The sequence below is a fragment of the Rutilus rutilus genome, assembly GCF_951802725.1.
Source record: "Rutilus rutilus genome assembly, chromosome: 9".
In the NCBI taxonomy this organism is placed as follows: Eukaryota; Metazoa; Chordata; class Actinopteri; order Cypriniformes; family Leuciscidae; genus Rutilus; species Rutilus rutilus.
This window is the reverse complement of record NC_140223.1, coordinates 26,101,619-26,121,574: the sequence shown is the minus strand read 5'-3', so window position 1 is coordinate 26,121,574 and position 19,956 is coordinate 26,101,619. Positions and strand designations below refer to the sequence as shown.

The following is a 19,956-nucleotide window of genomic DNA, read 5'->3' as shown; positions in this document are numbered from 1 at the left end:
CGCTAGGGGGTGGTAGATGCCACTCACACTCACACATTTATATATATATATATATATATATATATATATATATATATTAGGGCTGGGAATCGATAAAAAAATAATTAACTAATTAATTGCACAATTTGCTGTAATTAATTGCATGGGGGAACAAGCTTGTAATCATCAATATTTAAACTTAGAATTACCTAATTAAATGAAACAACACAGGAAAAAAAAAAGGAACAGAAAATAGCCCTATATTAAAATAATATTAAACATCAATATATATATATATATATATATATGCTTTGAGTGGAATGGATTGTACCAGAGATGGTGTTATTGTACTACTGTGTATCTAAATGTCGATCAACAATGACAAAACAATTTACATATTCACAAAAATTTCACATCTGACATACTCAAAATAAAAAAAGAAACAAGCAAATAAGATTCAAAACAGAAATACCCTCACAACCTTGTTTTTTATTATTATTTTCATTATCAAAATTAACAAGACATTTTTTTATTTAAATAACATTTATTTTATGTCATCAGTATGCATTTACGTAGTTGTTTAGAAAATAAACTCTTTGTTTACAGAGAAGAGAAATTGGTTTCTTACAGTCTTTTACCTTTTATACAGTAAAATTGAATACAAATGTATTCCATTTATACATTAGCATTAGTCTAACATTAAAACAAAAACACATTCTTAAGCCAAAAAAGTGCATATTTGGTTCGCCTAATACGTACAAGCACTATCGGTTAATCGGTTTATACTTGAAACATGAAAATAATATCAAATTGTACTGACCACAAAAATAGAATTGGTCAAAGTATTTACATCACATCCTGCAGCTATTCGCACTCGATTTCAGTGAGACACAAATAATATAATAATACCACTTCAGTATGAGTTACAGTCATAAATAGATCAACAGAGTAAACATGTGCCATAAAAGTTCTCAAATATATTGTGCAAAAGCAGCCTTTTCTTGACAGTGTAACAGTCTGCATTCATTTGGAATGGAATGAGAAAACAAGGGCAGCATAAGCGGTAACAGTAAACATTGACATTTTGATGTACAGTGGACTAATAAAACATTTGTTTGAAAATATATTACAAGTTAAATGCAGACTAAATGTTTTTTTTTAAAGAATGTGGTAATAGTAAGGCTGTGGTGTGAATTCATTAATTAAATATTTAAATAAATTACATTTTCTTATTGTATAACTGTTTTTGAATCAATTTCAATAAATTCAGTGCCAATTTAAATGTGCTTACTTAGAATACCACAATCTATTTGGGACGGGTCCCACCAACTGGCTGCAATTCAAAATATACTGGCTGCGATTTATAATATTTCTTGGTTAAAAAAAAAAAAAAAAAAGAGGAAACCCCCCCACATTGTAGTTACTGTATCACATACCAATATAAGCTCAAATTTTGGATTAAAATTGCACTTGCTTAAATCCACAGGTAATGTTTGGTTTGACATCTTGGTCTTGGTCTTAACTGGGAACCGTTTCATCAAGTCCATTGATATTTTCAGACACTAAACCCTCTTCAATCGCCACTCTGGATCCCTGCACCTGAAGTGAACATTCATTTGATTTTTATACCATACTAGAGGTAAAACACTGAAGCCAACTGAAAAATATGCCTTTCAAAACATACAGCCATAACAGTGTCAAGTCAAATTTATTTCTATAGCACTTTATACAATACAGATTGTTTCAAATCAGCTTTACAGTGATAAACCGGAAAAGTATGCAATTTGGCTGTTGTTCAGCTGAAGTCTGTAATTACTTACATAAAAGCTGGAATAAATGTATACATTTTTTATAATGTAACCATAAATAAAATTAAAGCATTTAAATAATGTGCAATTTTGGGTGTAATGCATTACTAGCAATTAATCACTGTCATTTAATTACTTTTACCTTGACAACAAAGCAAAGTAAGAGATTACTCTAAATTTCTCTGTGATTTAATTACAGTTACTTCTGATGTAATTGCATTAAAGGGAGAAGGTTAAATTCTAAGGATACATTTTATCATTAGATGTTAAATCCTATTTTGTTTCATACAGAATCGTTGTGTAGTCTATACCCGGGTATATAGCCTACTATAGACTATACAACGATTCTGTATGAAACAAAATAGGATTTAACATCTAATGATAAAATGTATCCTTATAATTGAACCTTCTCCCTTTAAAAACTTTGGTCAGTTCAAGAAAAATGTATGCAATTTTATATAACTTATTTGAAAGAATTGAAAGAGCAGATTCACGTCTATCCTTGTATTGTTCAAATGGTCGAGTTTTTTTTACGGGATAAGTAATGCTGTACTTTATAGAGAGAGTAATTGGTACAGTAATAATTACACTGTTGAAAATTGAATTAATAGCTAGTAATTAATTACTTTTTTTAGAGTAATTTACCCAACACTGATTATGATTATAGCAAAATATAGAAGTGAAATTTGACTCACCCTGAAAGGTTGACTAATACCCACAATGCACTGCAGGTTGCTGCTATAATAGCACAGCACACATTCTCCCCCACGAACTGGAATTTCATCTTTGTTCACATAAACCTGTGAAAAAAAGACAATATAATTTCCTAATCTGCTCAGTTGATCACGTGAAGAAAAAAAAAATCTTTATTTAACAATAAACGCTGACAGCAAATGCAACAAACCTGAAAGAGCTCATCACTGAAAGACACCTGGTCATCCTTCACCCAAGTGTACGTGATATAGTCTGAAACGCTTTTAAAACCAACCTGTGCAGTGACAAACACAAGTTCTATATTAAAGAAACCCTGGATAAAATCTAGTTCACAATATTTTACTATTACTGTTGTAACAATACCCAATAATATACTTTTATAATATGCATTTGTCTGACCGGCAGTCTGTGGCCCCATCAGAACAGAGCACATTTTGGGAACCTCTCTCACCTTATATAAACCGATCCAGTCCCAGGCACTGGAGGGAAAGGACTGAAGAAGTCTGTAGGTTATGAGGGCGTCGAAGTCGGCACTCCACTCTCCTTCAGCACAGACCTGCACCAGAGGCGTCTCGTACATCTTTCTCAACTGATAACAGATTAACAAATGGTCATTCTTGTAGTATTTTATTTTATAGCACAATGGGTTAATGACTATTGTTTTAGATCAACTCAGTGATTCCCCACCTCCAAGCGGAAGATGCCAATGACAGGCTTATGGTCGCTAACGCCATACTCCATTTTACTCGTGTAATACTCCTGGGTCATTTTCAGAGGGAACTCATCGTCATCTTCCCCCTCCAGTTGTTTCTCTGGCTCCTCTTCATTGTCTTCTTGAGTGTCCTCCGGAGACGAGGACATGGGCTTCACTCGCCAGAGGATCCGGTCACACCACGCAGGCTTGCGTTTCTTACCACTAGCCAATCACAAAGAGAGGAAAACAATATTACATCAAATATATAATAGAATAAACTTGTGGATTTGAATCCCTTTTCCTGATTTGTTCAATTGGAAGAACATTGGCGTATCTTTCTGTGCAGCCATCATTCATTTTGTGAAAATGAATTTATGTGGCATGCTTTTATAATGAAAAATTATAAATGAAAGTCATAAGATGAAAGGATTTTATGAAAAATATTTTGACAGCAACAAATAAAAAACAAAAATAGCATATAGGTTTATGAATGAAATGTCACGGTTGTTTGAAACAAAATTTATTCCTACAAGTGCTACAAAAAATAAAATTGATTTGAATAATGTAATATTCTAATATACTACATATTCTAATAAGGTATAAAAAAAACATTTAATAGAAAATAATTCTAATAACAATTTATATTAAAATAGGCTATGTATATATATACAGTGCAATGCATGAGTTAATACACCCATGCTAAAGTTGACTAAAAAGAGGAATAAAAAATCATATTTTGGAAATTGAACTTAATGCCTTAATTTAAAAAATTAGGAAAAATCCAACCTTTAAGGACACCAATTTTCTTTGTGAATGAATAATGTATCGTAAATAAATAAATGTTCTTCCTTAAAATACATGGTGCGAAAGTTAGTACACCCCTATGTTAAATTCCCATAGAGGCAGGCAGATTTTTATTTTTAAAGGCCAGTTACTTCATGGATCCAGGATACTATGCATCCTGATAAAGTTCCCTTGGCCTTTGGAATTAAAATAGCCCCACATCATCACATAGCCTTCACCATACCTAGAGATTGGCATGGTTTTATTTCAGTTAGCCTAAAAGCTGGTTTGATTAGCATTGAGAGCAATTCATTTCATTCATTATTCATTCACAAAGAAAATTGGTGTCCTTAAAGGTTGGATTTTTCCTAATTTTTTAAATTAAGGCATTAAGTTCAATTTCCAAAATATGATTTTTTATTCCTCTTTTTAGTCAACTTTAGCATGGGTGTATTAACTTATGCATTGCACTGTATATATATATATACATAAACATACATAATATATATATATATATATATATGATTTTTTTATATATATGTAATTGTCTATAAATACAGGCTATATATAGAGAAAGACATATATATATAAAGAATATATATTTATCAGAATTTAAATGCTTTAAAAAAAAAGCATTTTCACTAAAGTGAGCCGAGTCGTCCACATGCAAAGATCTGAACAGCTACTAGAAATGACAGCATAGAAACATAGATAACATGACTAATACTTGAAAACTCTTTGCAACACACAACACCAACTAAGTCCGAACACAGACTGGATGTATATGGATGTTAATAATGGTTTATTTCTGGTGCTTCATTTCAGCAGTAGATGAATGGGTGTTACAGGACGGGATGAGTGGCACACAATGCCCTGGTCTGCATTAAAGTGTGGATGAGGTCTAGCAGCTCTTGTGCCAAAAAAAAAAAAAGTATTTCCGTTCTCTGACGGAAATGCTACAATTATGAAAAAATTCAAGGAATGACAGAAGGCTTAGACAAGCAGGGGAGGAAGGTTCAAGTTAAGAAGCACATGGGGAATTTAAAGCTTACTTAAAACCAAACCATGTCTTCTGTACCCTGCAGGGGTGAAAAGAGAGCACGTGTGAACATCTGACAGTTAAAAACAGCCCTCGCAGAGGAGCTGAGGGAGATTCAGGATATTGTAGTGATTACCGTTTCCTTCACAGCTATCCAGAAAATGTGAAGTCAAACATGAAATCAATTCTAATAATTTAATATAATAATATAATTTATTATTGTAATAATCAAAATCTATTTCTTATAAAACTAAATATTCAAAGAGGGGAAAAAAATGAGCAGGACTTGATTTTATCCTCATAAGACTTTATTTTAATAAGACTAGGAATATGCATTAAGACATTTTAATTTCATGTTAACCTTAAAAACCAATGACTCACAAAAATGACAATGCAATGTCATACAAATAATAGCGATTAATGATTTAATTCTGTTTTGTTCATGTCACTTGTGTAAGCCTAATTTTCTTTACTCTGAACTGTATAATACAAAATATAATAATATTAGCCCATATGATTTACTTTAATGCTGTGATTAAATTATATTATAATGCAGTCTGATTAAACACACAAGCCTTCATTTCATATAAAGGAAGACCTTCGACTAACTTTGTGTACTTAATAACAGTGCTTTTATTTTCTTTATTCTGTACTTTATTCTTTACTTTACTAAACTTCATTTACAAAATGTAATTGAAATTTGAACTGCACAATTAGTGCGCTTATCTCAAATAATTGTGATTAGACAGAATAACCACAATCGTACAATTAATCAATAATCATGACAGCCCTATACTGCAGGATATATTGAAAGAAGTTGTTCATTTACCTTGTGTCGTAGTTATCAGAGTGCAAATCAAATTTATAGGTGGGCTGAAAGTCCAGAGGTCCCTCTTCAAACTTCTGCAAAATAGCTTCCTTCTGTTTCATCATGGTGAGCTGGGGAGATATTGACATGCACAGATGCAAAAAATAAAAAACCATTATGCAAATTAAGCGAGTTACTAATTCTGGAACTGCAAATGAATGATTCATACATTAATACATTTTTCATTTACATGTATAGACATTGTTACTACATCTAAAATAAAGTGTCATATAATTTATGTCACTAATAAAGATTCAAGAGTGATCAGTACCTGATCTTTAGGCCAAAGTAGACTGAAACGCTGGCTGGTGAGGCAGTTCCTTACAAAGAGCATACCATGGTCCTCGATACGAAAATTCAAATCCCCAAACCAGAACACAACCCTAGAGATTGAGGTGAGAGAATTCATATGCAATAAAGAGCAATACATAAATGATAAGGAATCATGACAATCAATAAAATCGATAATAAGAACATAATCAAAAGAATATGCGAAATAAGAAGGTAAAGCTTAAGAAATATACAGTATGCTTTTTATGCGTTATTATTTATATTACAAAAAGTTCATGATGGACTGACTTGTGGTCCAAAATGTGTGGTGCGTTTTTGGTGTCAAAGGTCTGAGCACCCAGGATATACTCGAACTCATCCACCCTCTGAGAGGCGTAGTTCATGTGAGCGGTGAGGTGACAGTTCAGGAAGCAGAGCATGTGACCGTAGAGGGACAGACGGATAGACACGCCTCCTTTATTACCCTTTCATTTGAAGAAAATTAAGATGAAATTAAAAAGCAATTTTCAGTAGGTATATCAAGAGCTGCTCGCTGAAGTATTTGCATTTCCATGGTCTTACCCAGTAGCCGTAGAGTCCCGTGCGGGTGTAAGTGACCTGAATGTCTCTGATAAAGGGGACGTGTTCCAGCTTGGAAAAGAAAAGCAAGAGTAGACCCTGCATCCGTATGGAGGACACCTGAATGGGCCACAGTAAAACAGGAAATTAGACAACATAATTATAAAGTGTGCACTCTTTTCACTATTTATATATAGCCTATATTATAAATTTGCAAGAATATTTATTTATTGCATTTTTCTTTTCAAGATTCAAGTTCTGTTCATGTGGGGGTTTCAGTTGTTCAGTCAAATGGAAAACCAAACGTTTTTTTCAGTTCCATATTTTGGCCAACAGTTAAATTTATCTAAATTATATTTTAGTTTAGAGCTTTATTAATCCACATGGGGCAATTAGTTTAAACTGTCATGGTGATTCACATATAACACTTAACACATACATTCAATACATAAAATAATAATAATAAGTGAGAGAGAGAGAAAAAAAAGGGGGGGATAAAATAATAATAACAACGACAATCAACTACATTTATTACATAAACGAATTGCTTCAGGCACAAAAGTAAATTTATAGTGATTTGTAGAACATCTGATTGTCCTTAAACATCACCCCAGGGGCATCCAAGTCCAAGTGCAACGGGTGTGTACTGTCTCCTATTATTTTGTGAGCTATCCTCAACATTTGCTGTTCATAATAAGATGTAAGACTTCTTAAGGGAACACCCATCATTTTAAAGCATGTTAACAATACCCTGCAAATGATTTTTGTTCTTTGTAGACAGTGATGAAAACCAACAAATAAAAGAGAAAGACAACATACTTTCAACAAATGAATTGTAAAATGACCTGAGAACAACTCTCTGTACAACTCTCTCAGCACAGATAATCTTTGGTGTGAGTTTTAATAATTGCATCAGAATTTTGGTCAAACTTTAACCTGTTATCAGAAAACGTTCCTAGGTACTTTAGGTAATAAGCGTAGGCGGACTTTTAGATTAAAATCCTAATCTGGTTTATCAAGGGCTTACATGGCCCACTCCAACACATTCAATTTAAACAAGAGGAAACCTCAATGCTGCATTTACCCAATGCAATGGAGGTATTGTTGCAACTGAACTGCAAACCTCCCACATGCACAGAAAATGTTACTCTTTGCAGTGTTTCGTCAGCAGAACAATCCAAAAACACATTAAATAACATCACAATCCATTGAAGGGATGCATGTCTATTCCTCACAACCTCAAAGATGGCGCTGCTGTGAAAGATGGAATACCCGCTCTTAATTATATACAGTGTACAATTAAGTTTACAGAGTTCTTGACTCTTGCAGTCAATACAAAATTTGTGACCAAATATCAATGCATCTCTTGATGGAAATATATGTTGTGATGTTATTTCCATCAAGAGGTGCATCAATTTTTGGTCAAGATCTTGTATTGACAATGCAAGAGTCCAGCACTCTGTAAAGTCTCCTCCAGCACATCCCAAATACTTTCAATGAATTTAATGTCTGGACCAATTCATGTGTGAAAATGATTCTTCATGCTCCCTCCCAACAATTCTTTCACGATTTGAGCAAGATTAATCTTGACATTGTCATCCTGGAATATGGCCATGATGTGTCTTCCTACATGGCTGTTTAAGAAATGAAAAGTTACACAATTAGGGTTAAAATAACTGTTTCTTATTTTCCTGTACTATATCCCCCTGTGTGCCATTAATGACCACAGGTTGAAGTGCCAGACTGTGTTCTCCTACTAAAATTAATTATCATCTATCTATCTATCTCTTTAGTTTTTGACACATTCAGATCTAGTTTCATACTACTACACCAAGAAATAAAATCGTACAAAACCGAACCATGTTTCCTGATTTGAATATGAAAGCAAGGAAAGCAGCACAGTATCATATGCATATTTTACCAAACAACTATAAACTTGTAAACTCTGACAATCATTTGTATATAATATAAACAACATAGGAGAAAGCACACATCCTTGTGGTGTACCTGTAGAAATATTTACTATATCCGATAAAACCCCATTAACCCTATCCCTCTGTTGCCTGTCTGTTAAAAAAAATCATGATCCATGAGACTAAACCATGATTAAAATGAAACTGATTGACAAGTTACTACCCTAAAATAACAGGTTGCAGAAAATTAAATGCAGACGAGAAGTCCACAAACAAAAGCCGCACAAAAGCCCCACTATTTTCCAGATGACGACAAAGAGCATTTACTAAAAACAGTTTTGCATCATCTACGATCTACCAGCACGATATGCAAACTGCAACGGATCTAAGACTGGTCCAGCAACTGTCACTATATACTTATTGATCTCTTTTTCAAACGCCTTCATAACTAAAGAGGTCAAGGCAATAGGACGGTAGTCGTTCAAGGAATCTGGCTTAGCTTTTTTTAAGTATTGAACTTTTCCACAAATCAGGAACTAACCCTTGATCTAAGGAAGACTGAATTGTTAATTATATGAATTATAATCTCTGATATATATTCTGAATTTATATTTATAATCTGATTTATATTTAATATATAGATAAATATATAAACGGTTAATTGTAGCTATGAATTATTTTTATTAATTTAATATAAATTCATGATAATTATATAATTCAATATTTAATTAAAGTTTGTGTGTGTGTGTGTGTGTGTGTGTGTGTGTGTATATATATATATATATAATTGATAATTGTAATTATATAATTCAATATATAATTAAAGTTTGAGTGAATTATAATCAGTGAGTGAGTTATATGAATTATAATATGAATTATATTAAATATATAAATAAATATATTGTTTTAAATTTAAATATTGTAATTATCATAAAATATAATGTGTGTGTGAATATATAAATATTAGGGCTGTCAAAAGATTAATCGCATCCAAAATAAAAGGTTGTGTTTACATAATATATGTGTGTGTACTGTGTATAATTATTTTGTATATATCAATACACACACATGCTTGTATATATTTAAGAAAAATGTGTAATTTATATATAAAAAAAATTATATTTATATATAATATAAATGATATATAAATATATACAGTATATGTATGCAAATATTTCTTAAATATATACATGCATGTGTGTGTATTGATATATACAAAATAATTATACACAGTACACACACATATATTATGTAAACACAAACTTTTATTTTGGATGCGATTAATCGCGATTAATCTTTTGACAGCCCTAATATATATATATATATATATATATATATATATATATATATATCATTATCATGAATTTATAATCAATTAATACATATGTGTATTTGTAAATATACTTCATCATTAAATCACCTAAAATGTCCCATGCATGTCTACCTGTATATATATATATATAAAATGTATGTGCTCAATGACTAAGAAACCAATCATCCACTGGTTCATAGTGAATCACATGATTAGCTTATGAACAAAAGCATGTTAGTATGAGGCGGACAGAATCAGCACCTTGATATAACCCAAAGGGGCCAGAGTGCTCATGAAGAGCTGACTCCAGGAGTCCTCAAAGGCCAGATCTGTGACAAACTTGAGAGGTGCAGCCTTCACTTCCTGGAGACTGAACAAGAGCAGCATCACAGACATTAGGACATTCAGACCACATACTTCTGAGGTCAGATACCTATAATTGTTTACTTTATGTGGGTCCGCAGACCTCAAGATATAAAAACTCACCCGATCACATAGAGGTCGGGTTTCTTTGGGGAGCTGAGCTGAAGCAGAGAGTTCACATCTTCAGGAGGCTCAGCTGTGCCCACGTTCCACGTGACGACATACAGCCTGTGGGTATAAGAAAGAAAGATGTATTCAGTTCAATAAAAGAATAGTTAATTCCTTCTCCTTGTGTAATCCGTTTGGAAAACCTCCAAGTAAATCTCCATGCTTTCCTCACATAACTGCTCAGATTAACAATAACACCATTTCAACTAATTGGTCCGAGCAATTTTAAGCATATCAAATTGCAGATTAATATCTTAAACATCTCGAGCCGTCAAACTATTTTTAAGAACTACAGACTGAAATCTAAAGTTCAAAATATCTCATCCCTGAAGATCACTGACGAAACAAGATCCTCTCTGGAAAAACAGAGACAAGGTGTTCAGTTGCCACAAAACCAAACTAGAAACCAGCAGTCAGGTTTAGATCTGCCAGACACGACAACAAGAGAAGTGAAAGACAAAACCTGAACTGGTCTTTCTTAGGTCGGCCCGCAACCTGCCTGCAGATAAAAAAAAGGCCCATCTAACGTTTTAACCACCTGCGCGTGCAGTTTAGCGCACTCCCAGCTTTTCATTCAAATAATCAGATATTTCCTCCATGCTGGTCACGTGTAAATAGCACTCAATTGTCTTGACAGGTATTTCGTCTAGAGCACCAGGGAAGCAAAGGTAGTTATTCCAGAAATTATTAATACAGTAAAGTGTGAGATATAGGCTGTAGGGGGGAGTAGAAGGAGGTGAAAGCGTAGGCGGACTTTTAGATTAAAATCCTAATCTGGTTTATCAAGGGTTTACATGGCCCACTCCAACACATTCAATTTAAACAAGAGGAAACCTCAATGCTGCATTTACCCAATGCAATGGAGGTATTGTTGCAACTGAACTGCATCTGAAACCTTCCAAATGAACAGAAAACTTGACTCTTTGCAGTGTTTCATCAGCAGAACAATCCAAAAACACATTAAATAACAGTACAATCCACTGAAGGGATGCATGTCTATTCCTCACAACCTCAAAGATGGCGCTGCTGTGAAAGATGGAATACCCGCTCTTAATTATATACAGTGTACAATTAAGTTTACAGAGTGCTTGACTCTTGCAGTCAATACAAAATTTGTGACCAAATATCAATGCATCTCTTGATGGAAATAAATGTTGTGATGTTATTTCCATCAAGAGGTGCATCAATTTTTGGTCAAGATCTTGTATTGACAATGCAAGAGTCCAGCACTCTGTAAAGTCTCCTCCAGCACATCCCAAAGACTTTCACTGAATTTAATGTCTGGACCAATTCATGTGTGAAAATGATTCTTCATGCTCACTCCCAACCATTCTTTCACGATTTGAGCAAGATTAATCTTGACATTGTCATCCTGGAATATGGCCATGATGTGTCTTCCTACTAGGGTATTGGTTAGGTTTTATCCGATACCAGTACCTACTCGGTATTTTTCAAACGGTTCCGGTGCTTAAACGGTTCTTGAAACGGTACTTAAGAAAACTAAACGCACACACTTTATCAAAAAAATAATACCTCTGTGTGTGTGTGTGTGTGTGTGTGTGTGTGATTTTCTGAAAAAGATTTTCTGATTTCTGATTAAATGAAAAATTGTGCCCTTTAAAAGGCTACTGATGTAGCACAAAACACTTGAGTTAAGATCAAAATTTTGTCTTCTCATATTATGACTTTTACAAACCAGAGAAATATCTGACACTGAGCAGAAATATTTAACACACAGTATAGCCATATAAATATACTTGATATTGATATCCTTCATACTTGATATTCAAGATTTGCAGTTGGCATTAAAATACTAGACTTACCTGAAGAGGAACACTGGCAGCTGAACTTGAACTTTACTCAAGCGTGTCAGAGGTTTTGGGTTCTAATCCGCATTCGTAGTTTTTTTTTTTAATTTATTTATTTTTTTTAAACCGATTATGCTCATCAGTGGTTGTATATCAAGCAGGGACACTTTGTGTCCATTATATTTTGAGATTTCACCAGAACGAATAGATATGAGGCGCCGTCTAGGGCTTAAATCAAACTTCATTCACGCACATATGAAACCCTTGCATACACATGTACTAGGTAGTCGCACATACATGTATACTACTGAATGCTCAAACTAATACATATGAAATGCACAACTTCTAAAGTCGCTCACGCACACACACGCAAACTCTACACACACGAGACGCGCGGAACTCTCCGCTCACATACTCATCTGAGACGCGAGCACACACACACACACAAACTCTCCGCGCACATACTCATCTGAGACGCGAGCACGCACACACAAACTCTCCGCGCACATAATCATATAGACGGCGCCTCATAAATAGATCGATCTCAGCAACGTATTGAAGCGCGCGTCCGAGTGAAGCCAAGTGTGTGCGCGAGCCAAGAGAAAACACTGTATCCGCGCCACTGATCGCAGCGGCAACGAGCACTTTGATCACTTGATTTAAAAAACACATTTCAGCGCTAGATCTCTTATTTAACAAACGAACTAAATGAATGCTCTGCTGGTTAACTGGAGATGTTTTATTATTGGATCATTCGTGCCGCGAGATGTTTTATAGGGGGTGGTAAAAAACGTCAGGCACCGAAAGTTTCGTTCTTATTCGGTCTGGTTACTACCGTTTACGTCGGAACCGGTTCCCTATTGGAACCGAGTTTCGGTACCCAACCCTACTTCCTACATGGCTGTTTAAGAAATGAAAAGTTACACACTCCATCAATTAGGGTTAGAAGAACAGTTGCCAAACATATAACATGCTAGAAACATAATAATCACTATAAGAGTCATAGACTCTTAAGCATTTGCATATTTAAATCCGAAACTAGTGGCCAAATTATAGAATTGTAAAACGATTTGGTTTTCCATTAACAACTGAAACCCCCACATGTACGTGTGTTGAGAAAGCTAATCCTATAGTGCTTATCCCTGCTTTATTCTTTCACCATTTCAGTAAACAAGAGACTAAACTGTTCACCTTGTCTGAGGATTCTGGATGTTGAAACATAAAAAGCGCTCGAGGTCTTTAATCGACAATCTTGTGACTAAATTTCAACATCTATAATGATTATAATACATGTTTGTGCTCTAAAGAAACTCTAAATGGATCATTGTTTACCAATATCTGTGCATTCACATAATGAGAATATATGATAAAAGTATAATTTTGTAGCTTAGTGCTAAAAGATTTTGATGGAAATCCAAAGGTTATATATATAAACTCCAGATGGGGTGATTCTTGATCACTATGTGTCCTTGAACAAGCCACTTGCAATGGCAAAACACAATATCAATAACTTTTGATAAGAGAATCAAAATGAAATTAAATGAGTCATGTGCTAAATTAAAAATAAGAATATTTACCCAAAAGTGTCCATTTTACTGTCTTTAGGCTCCAGGGTGACAGACTTCAAAGCATGTGACAAATCTTCCTCCATCTTCGCCAACCTGTCAGTCGTAAGAACATGTTACCTCATGAACCTGTTCTGCATCTCAGCATGTGCATCAAAATGCATCGTAAGATAATATTTCCGTTATAATATTGTGAAGTCAAGAATATGACGTCAGGATTATATACAATTTCAAATGTTGCGTGCAATATTCTGAAATAAAAGTACAGATTTACTTCTTATATCACTTTACATACTTAAATATCTAAATAATGCAACAATGACAAAATAAAACGTGAATACGTTTAAAACAGTATTAAAACTACCTAGTACAAACTTCGTTTGTCTTCGCTTCCGTAGTCTCGAAGCCTCTGTGGTGTTCAACAATTAGTGGAGACAAAAATATCCTGCAACATCACGAACTGTGCACTGTATTTACATGAGAGAGAGTGTGTGAAACAACACACAACTAAACTCAGCTATCCATGGCTGCTGGAAAGTTAAAATAAAAGTCCTGAAGCGGCACCACACACGCGAGGTACTAAAGGTAATAAAATAGGCCTACTCTTTTCATTCAGCAAATTTAAATATTTTATACTGTGCATTTAACCGTTTAACTTTTCAATTATGTAAATTTAACATGAAATCTTTAGCATGAAATTGTTGTACTCCACAGAAAATAACACAGCTTGTGTTTCGTAATCAACTAATCGTTTATATATATATATATATATATATATATATATATATATATATATATATATCATTAAAAAAAAACATTTTATAAATAAAATACGGTGAAAAATAAACGTGATTCATGCATGCATTTTAAAAAAACAATCTAATGAAAAAATATTTTAATGTAAGGAGCCAATTGTAAAATGTCTGTTACTTTTATGAAAAACGATATTGCATTTGTTGAGCAAAATGTTCCTTAAAGAACAATTGTAAGATACAACTGATAACAACAATTTTGTGTAAATGATGAAAATTTTCTTTAACTTTTTGTACTTAATAATAGGCCTAATTGTTGTGTTTTATTATTCTTTCTTTTCTTTTTTTTGGTGAGATATATTTTTATAAAAATAAAGTAATATTAAACTAAATATTTTAAACCAAATTTTAAACTAAGTAAATGCTAAACTTTAAAGTGGGTCCCCCTGGGGACACCCAGGGGTTGCAAGGGAGTGTTAGGCCTTAGGGCAGGGCTGGGCAACTTCGGTCCTGGAGGGCCACTGTCCTACAGAGTTTAGCTCCAACCCTGAAAAAATCACCTGCCTGTAATTTTCTAGTAATCCTGAGGACCTTGATTAGCTTGTTCAGGTGTGTTTGATTAGGGTTGAAGCTAAACTCTGTAGGACAGTGGCCCTCCAGGACCGAAGTTGCCCACCCCTGCCTTAGGGTGTCCATGGAAATGTTAAATTTTTTCGGACATCTTGGATGAAAGAACATCCCCTACAACTTAGCCTATAGCTAAGACAAAGCTTCTCATCTTCCCAGCCATTCAGTCAGTACAGCACCAGTTTAACATCCACCTAGGTTCTTCAATGATAATCCAGGAGTTCAGCCAGGAATCTTGGGGTAATCTTTGATGATCAGCTGACCTTTAAGGATCACATTGCAAAAACAGCATGATAATGCAGGTTTGCTTTGCACAACATTAGGAAGATCAGGCCCTTCCTATACAGAGCATGCAACACTTCCAGGCCCTTGTCATTTCTAAGATGGACTATTGCAATGCTCTTCTGGCTGGACTTCCAACATGTGCAATCAAACCCCAGCAAATGATTCAAAATGCAGTGGCACGTCTTGTCTTAATGAGCCCAAGAGACCTCATGTCACTCCTCTGTTTATCTCTCTGCACTGGCTTCAGGTTGCGGCTCGCATCAAGTTCAAGTCATTGGTGCTTGCCCAGAACAGCCCACCTCCACACTCTTACGAATCTACATCCCTCCAGAAGCCTGCGATCGGTAAGTGAGCGGTGGCTCATGCTTCCAGCCCAGATAGGCAAAAAAACACTCTCAAGGACGTTTTCATTCACTGTTCCTTGCTGGTGGAATACCCAACTCAATCCCGATAGGTTGAACACGATTTCACCAACATGTTCCTGGATCAACATCGTTGTTGATCCTGGATCAACATCGTTGTTGATCCTGGAACAACATTCCAATCAACCAATCAGATTTAAGGGACAAGTTTACAGTTTATGTCAAGTTTAGGTTTACAACCAGGGTTAGGAGCTTCTACATTAGTGTTATTCACCTGTTATTTCCATCTGATTTTAATGAGAAGTTGGTTTAGAGGTATGGATAGGGTTAGGACTTAATTTCTGGACAGGAATGTTGACAAAATATGTTGATCCAGGAACATGTCAATGTCACATGCCTGTCCTGTCTTGTGCTGCACATGGGTGTTTTGTTATTTTGGGCCATGTGCTTGTGTCTATTGTCTAGCCCCTCCCATCTTGTTATCTGATTATTGGTTTATTTGTCCCACCTGTCTGTCTCGTTACCCTCCTTTGTTTGTTCCCCTATTTAGCCTCCTTGTGTTTGTAGTCTTGCGTTGGTTCGTTGTCCGAGTTTCTTGTTCCTGGAGTCTCTGAGTCTCTGAGTTTTTGAGTTTGTTACCCTGTCTGCATGTCATCAATAAATTTCCTAGTAATGGCCAGATCGAGGCCTCGTGAAGCAATTGAAACAGTTGAACCAAATGTGCCATATTGTTTCGAGGCTTCGAATCAATCCGACACCCGTCTCAACGGTGACACCTAGTGGTCACTTGCAGGTGTTGATCTGAAACAACCTTGACGAGCCATTAAAAAAATTTGTTTTTTTTTTATTATTATAATTTTCTAATATGTGAAGATTGTAACCTATAGGCTCCTCACTGTGCATAATGTTATTTTGGTCTTGCAAAATGAATATTAATAAAAGAAATCAAGCCACAATGTCTCACTTTTTTAGAGATTTTTATTCAAAAATATTAATTTCTCTGCTGTGGAAGGACTTAGACTAATTCTTTTTTTACAGATAATTTCTCCAGCCTTTGAAAAAATCCTCTCACAAGGGACATTTGTTACTGGCATATATAGATATATATGTATATGTGTGTATATATATATATATATATATATATATATATATATATATATATATATATATATATATATATATATATATATATATATATATATATATATATGTGTGTATGTTTTGGTGATTTTCCTTTTATTGTGACAGGACAGTAGAGAGATGACAAAAAAACGAGGCGGGAAAGGTCCACGAGCCGGGACTCGAACTCGGGACGCCCGAGTGCAAAGGCGCTACATGTCGGCACACTGACCACGAGGCCATTGACGCCGACGGCGGAAATATTTTTTTTAGCTAGGACATACAAATGAGGAAAGATTACTGCTATCTCTTTCCAGTTTCATTTAAATTCATGTTAAATTTAAATGCAAGCCTAAATAGCCTATAACTAATCAAATCGCACTATATCACTATATCACCAAAAATCCGCTATCTCAAAATCACACTATATTTTGGGGTGGTGGTGTGGCGCAATGGATAAGACACATGCCTTTGGTGTGAGAGACCCGGGTTCGAATCCACTGTGAGACACCAATGTGTCCCTGAGCAAGACACTTAACCCCTAGTTGCTCCAGAGGCGTGCGTGCGACCTCTGACATATATAGCAATTGTAAGTCGCTTTGGATAAAAGCGTCAGCTAAATGAATAAATGTAAATGTAAACTCCTCTCACAAAAACCCACGAGGTCAAGATGCGTTGATTTCACTTTTATACAGATGTGCGACTGTGTGGTCTGTTCCCGACCGTGTCAATCAAACGCTGATTCGGCGGACCACACCTGATGAAACACTTAGTGAAACACTTCGAGGCTTCGTTTGGCCATAGTCACGTGACATAGGTGTTTTGAATCACGCTTCGGATCAGTGTTTCGAAACATCTGCGCTTCGGGATCTCGCAAAGCTTCGGAACGACTGTTTCGCGTCAGCCATCCTTAAAATTTCCTCCAGAACCAGCCTACTATGTGGATACAGCGGAGTGAGATTTTTCCCTCAGGGAGAGGAGAAAGCATCTTCTATTTCCTTATTGGAATACTTCGCCATGTGCGCTCAAAGGACTTTGGAGGAGGAGAGGACCACGGCTGACGACAGTCAGCTGGAAGGAGAGCCTTCACCGCTGATCCCGAAACGGAGGAGAGGGAAGAACCCCTCTGTGACAGTTCCGGTGGTCCCAGTTCCGGTGGTTCCAGTTCCGGTGGTCCCGAAACGGAGGAGAAGGAAGACTTCCTCCATGCCTGTTCCGGTGATCCTGACTCCGGTGGTCCCAGTGCCGGTGGTCCCAGTGCCGTTGGTCCCGAGTCCGGTGGCTCCAAGACACAGGAGGAGAAAGGCTCCCTCCGTAACTGTTCTGGTGGTCCCTGTTCTGGTGGTCCCTGTTCCGGTGGTCCCTAACACGGAGACCATCCCGGAGGTGACTGCTGTCCCTGATGCACCGCCCAGGCGTCTTGCTCTGCCTGCGCCGCCCAGGCATCATGCTCTACTGGCCCCGCCCGAGCTGCTCGCACTGCCTTCACCACCCCAGCGATCCGTCACGTCTGCCCAGCCAGAGACTGTTCACGCCACGTCTGCCGAGCCTGTGTCTTCGGACAAGATGGCCGCCCGAGGGGTCGTCTCCACCCTGTCCGCCCGATGGACGGTCGTCTCCACCCTGGCCGCCCCCGATGGACGGTCGTCTCCGCCCTGGCCGCCCAATGGACGGTCTGCTCCACCCTGGACTCCCGAACTTTGTGTGCCTCCCTGGCCTTCTGAACTGTCCATTCCCCTTGTCCCGCCCTGGTCTGTCCCTCCCGTCCCGCCCCGCCCCGCCCCGCCCCGCCCCGCCCTGCCCCGCCCCACCCCGCCCCGCCCTGCCCCGCCCTGCCCCGCCCCGCCCTGGTCTTATGGAGCGTCTGGTAGCCACTCCGTAGGGAGGGGGTAATGTCACATGCCTGTCCTGTCTTGTGCTGCACATGGGTGTTTTGTTATTTTGGGCCATGTACTCGTGTCTATTGTCTAGCCCCTCCCATCTTGTTATCTGATTATTGGTTTATTTGTCCCACCTGTCTGTCTCGTTACCCTCCTTTGTTTGTTCCCCTATTTAGCCTCCTTGTGTTTGTAGTCTTGTGCTGGTTCGTTGTCCGAGTTTCTTGTTCCTGGAGTCTCTGAGTTTGAGTTTGTTACCCTGTCTGCATGTCATCAATAAATTTCCTCAGCATCTGTATCCTTGTCTCATGATCATCTATTCTGTGACAGTCTTGCTTGGCAAAATCACAGCGACCCTCATTATTCTTTAATCCCTTCCTGTTCCATCTTATTTTGAACAATGACTGAAACTTTATATTTCTGGCACTTCTTGTGTTAATTGCTTGTTGTATTCCTCAACTGTAAGTAGTATAGTCTAGTATAATGAATAAATGTAAATGTAAAGCAAACAGTTTAATCCAGTAAATGGCACTCTAATCACAAGTTATTCAGTACTGGCAGCTGCTCTCCTGAGTCCTGACATCGTCTTCATATTTTCATGGCAGATGTGGGATATGACCCACATTATGAACCTGGGAACTTCCCCATGGCCTCATTCTGACATGATTCACACTCATTCAGCATATCTGAATGTATATTTTTGCTCCTGCTCCCTTTTCAACTGTTCCAAGGATGTCATTTTCATGGCTAATTTTGAAAAGCGTATTTATTCATAAACATCATGTCATTTACAACCACAGTTTTTACGAATAGAGAACACCATGATGCATTCTTTAACAATAAGTATTGACAGTACAGATTAATTTAGACCTTTTTCAACTTGTACATGAGGGTATTTCCACTGACTAAAGGATCTGATCTCAGCTCCTGGATTTGATTGGTGCCCATCATCTACAGTATCTGAGGAAAGTGTAGGAGTTCATTGCATCTCCTTTGTTGAAATGTTGAAAAGCCCCAAGGTTTTGGCCCCAGTTATGAATTACATCCATCACATTTCGTGCTTTTTCCTTA

At 36.6% G+C, this 19,956-nt stretch overlaps 1 protein-coding gene across 3 annotated transcripts in view; it reads right to left on the bottom strand.

Annotated features, from left to right (window-relative positions):
• Positions 1-448: 448 nt before the first annotated feature.
• inpp5ka (inositol polyphosphate-5-phosphatase Ka) overlaps positions 449-19,956 on the bottom strand; it is a 28,559-nt gene continuing 9,051 nt past the window's right edge. Inside the window, exons 1-13 of one of the 3 annotated variants that reach the window (XM_084419771.1) lie at positions 14,228-14,378; positions 13,876-13,959; positions 10,446-10,550; positions 10,221-10,329; positions 6,738-6,854; positions 6,465-6,640; positions 6,157-6,268; positions 5,847-5,956; positions 3,189-3,417; positions 2,953-3,090; positions 2,692-2,775; positions 2,483-2,587; positions 449-1,578 (exon numbers count right to left, since the gene is read on the bottom strand). In XM_084419771.1, coding sequence (XP_084275897.1) covers positions 1,498-1,578; positions 2,483-2,587; positions 2,692-2,775; positions 2,953-3,090; positions 3,189-3,417; positions 5,847-5,956; positions 6,157-6,268; positions 6,465-6,640; positions 6,738-6,854; positions 10,221-10,329; positions 10,446-10,550; positions 13,876-13,949 — 1,440 coding nt within the window. In that variant the 5' untranslated portion in view covers positions 13,950-13,959; positions 14,228-14,378 and the 3' untranslated portion in view covers positions 449-1,497. Of the gene's footprint in view, positions 1,579-2,482; positions 2,588-2,691; positions 2,776-2,952; positions 3,091-3,188; positions 3,418-5,846; positions 5,957-6,156; positions 6,269-6,464; positions 6,641-6,737; positions 6,855-10,220; positions 10,330-10,445; positions 10,551-13,875; positions 13,960-14,227; positions 14,379-19,956 lie in introns of those variants that run through there. The other 2 variants (XM_084419772.1, XM_084419773.1) reach the window with 2 other exon arrangements.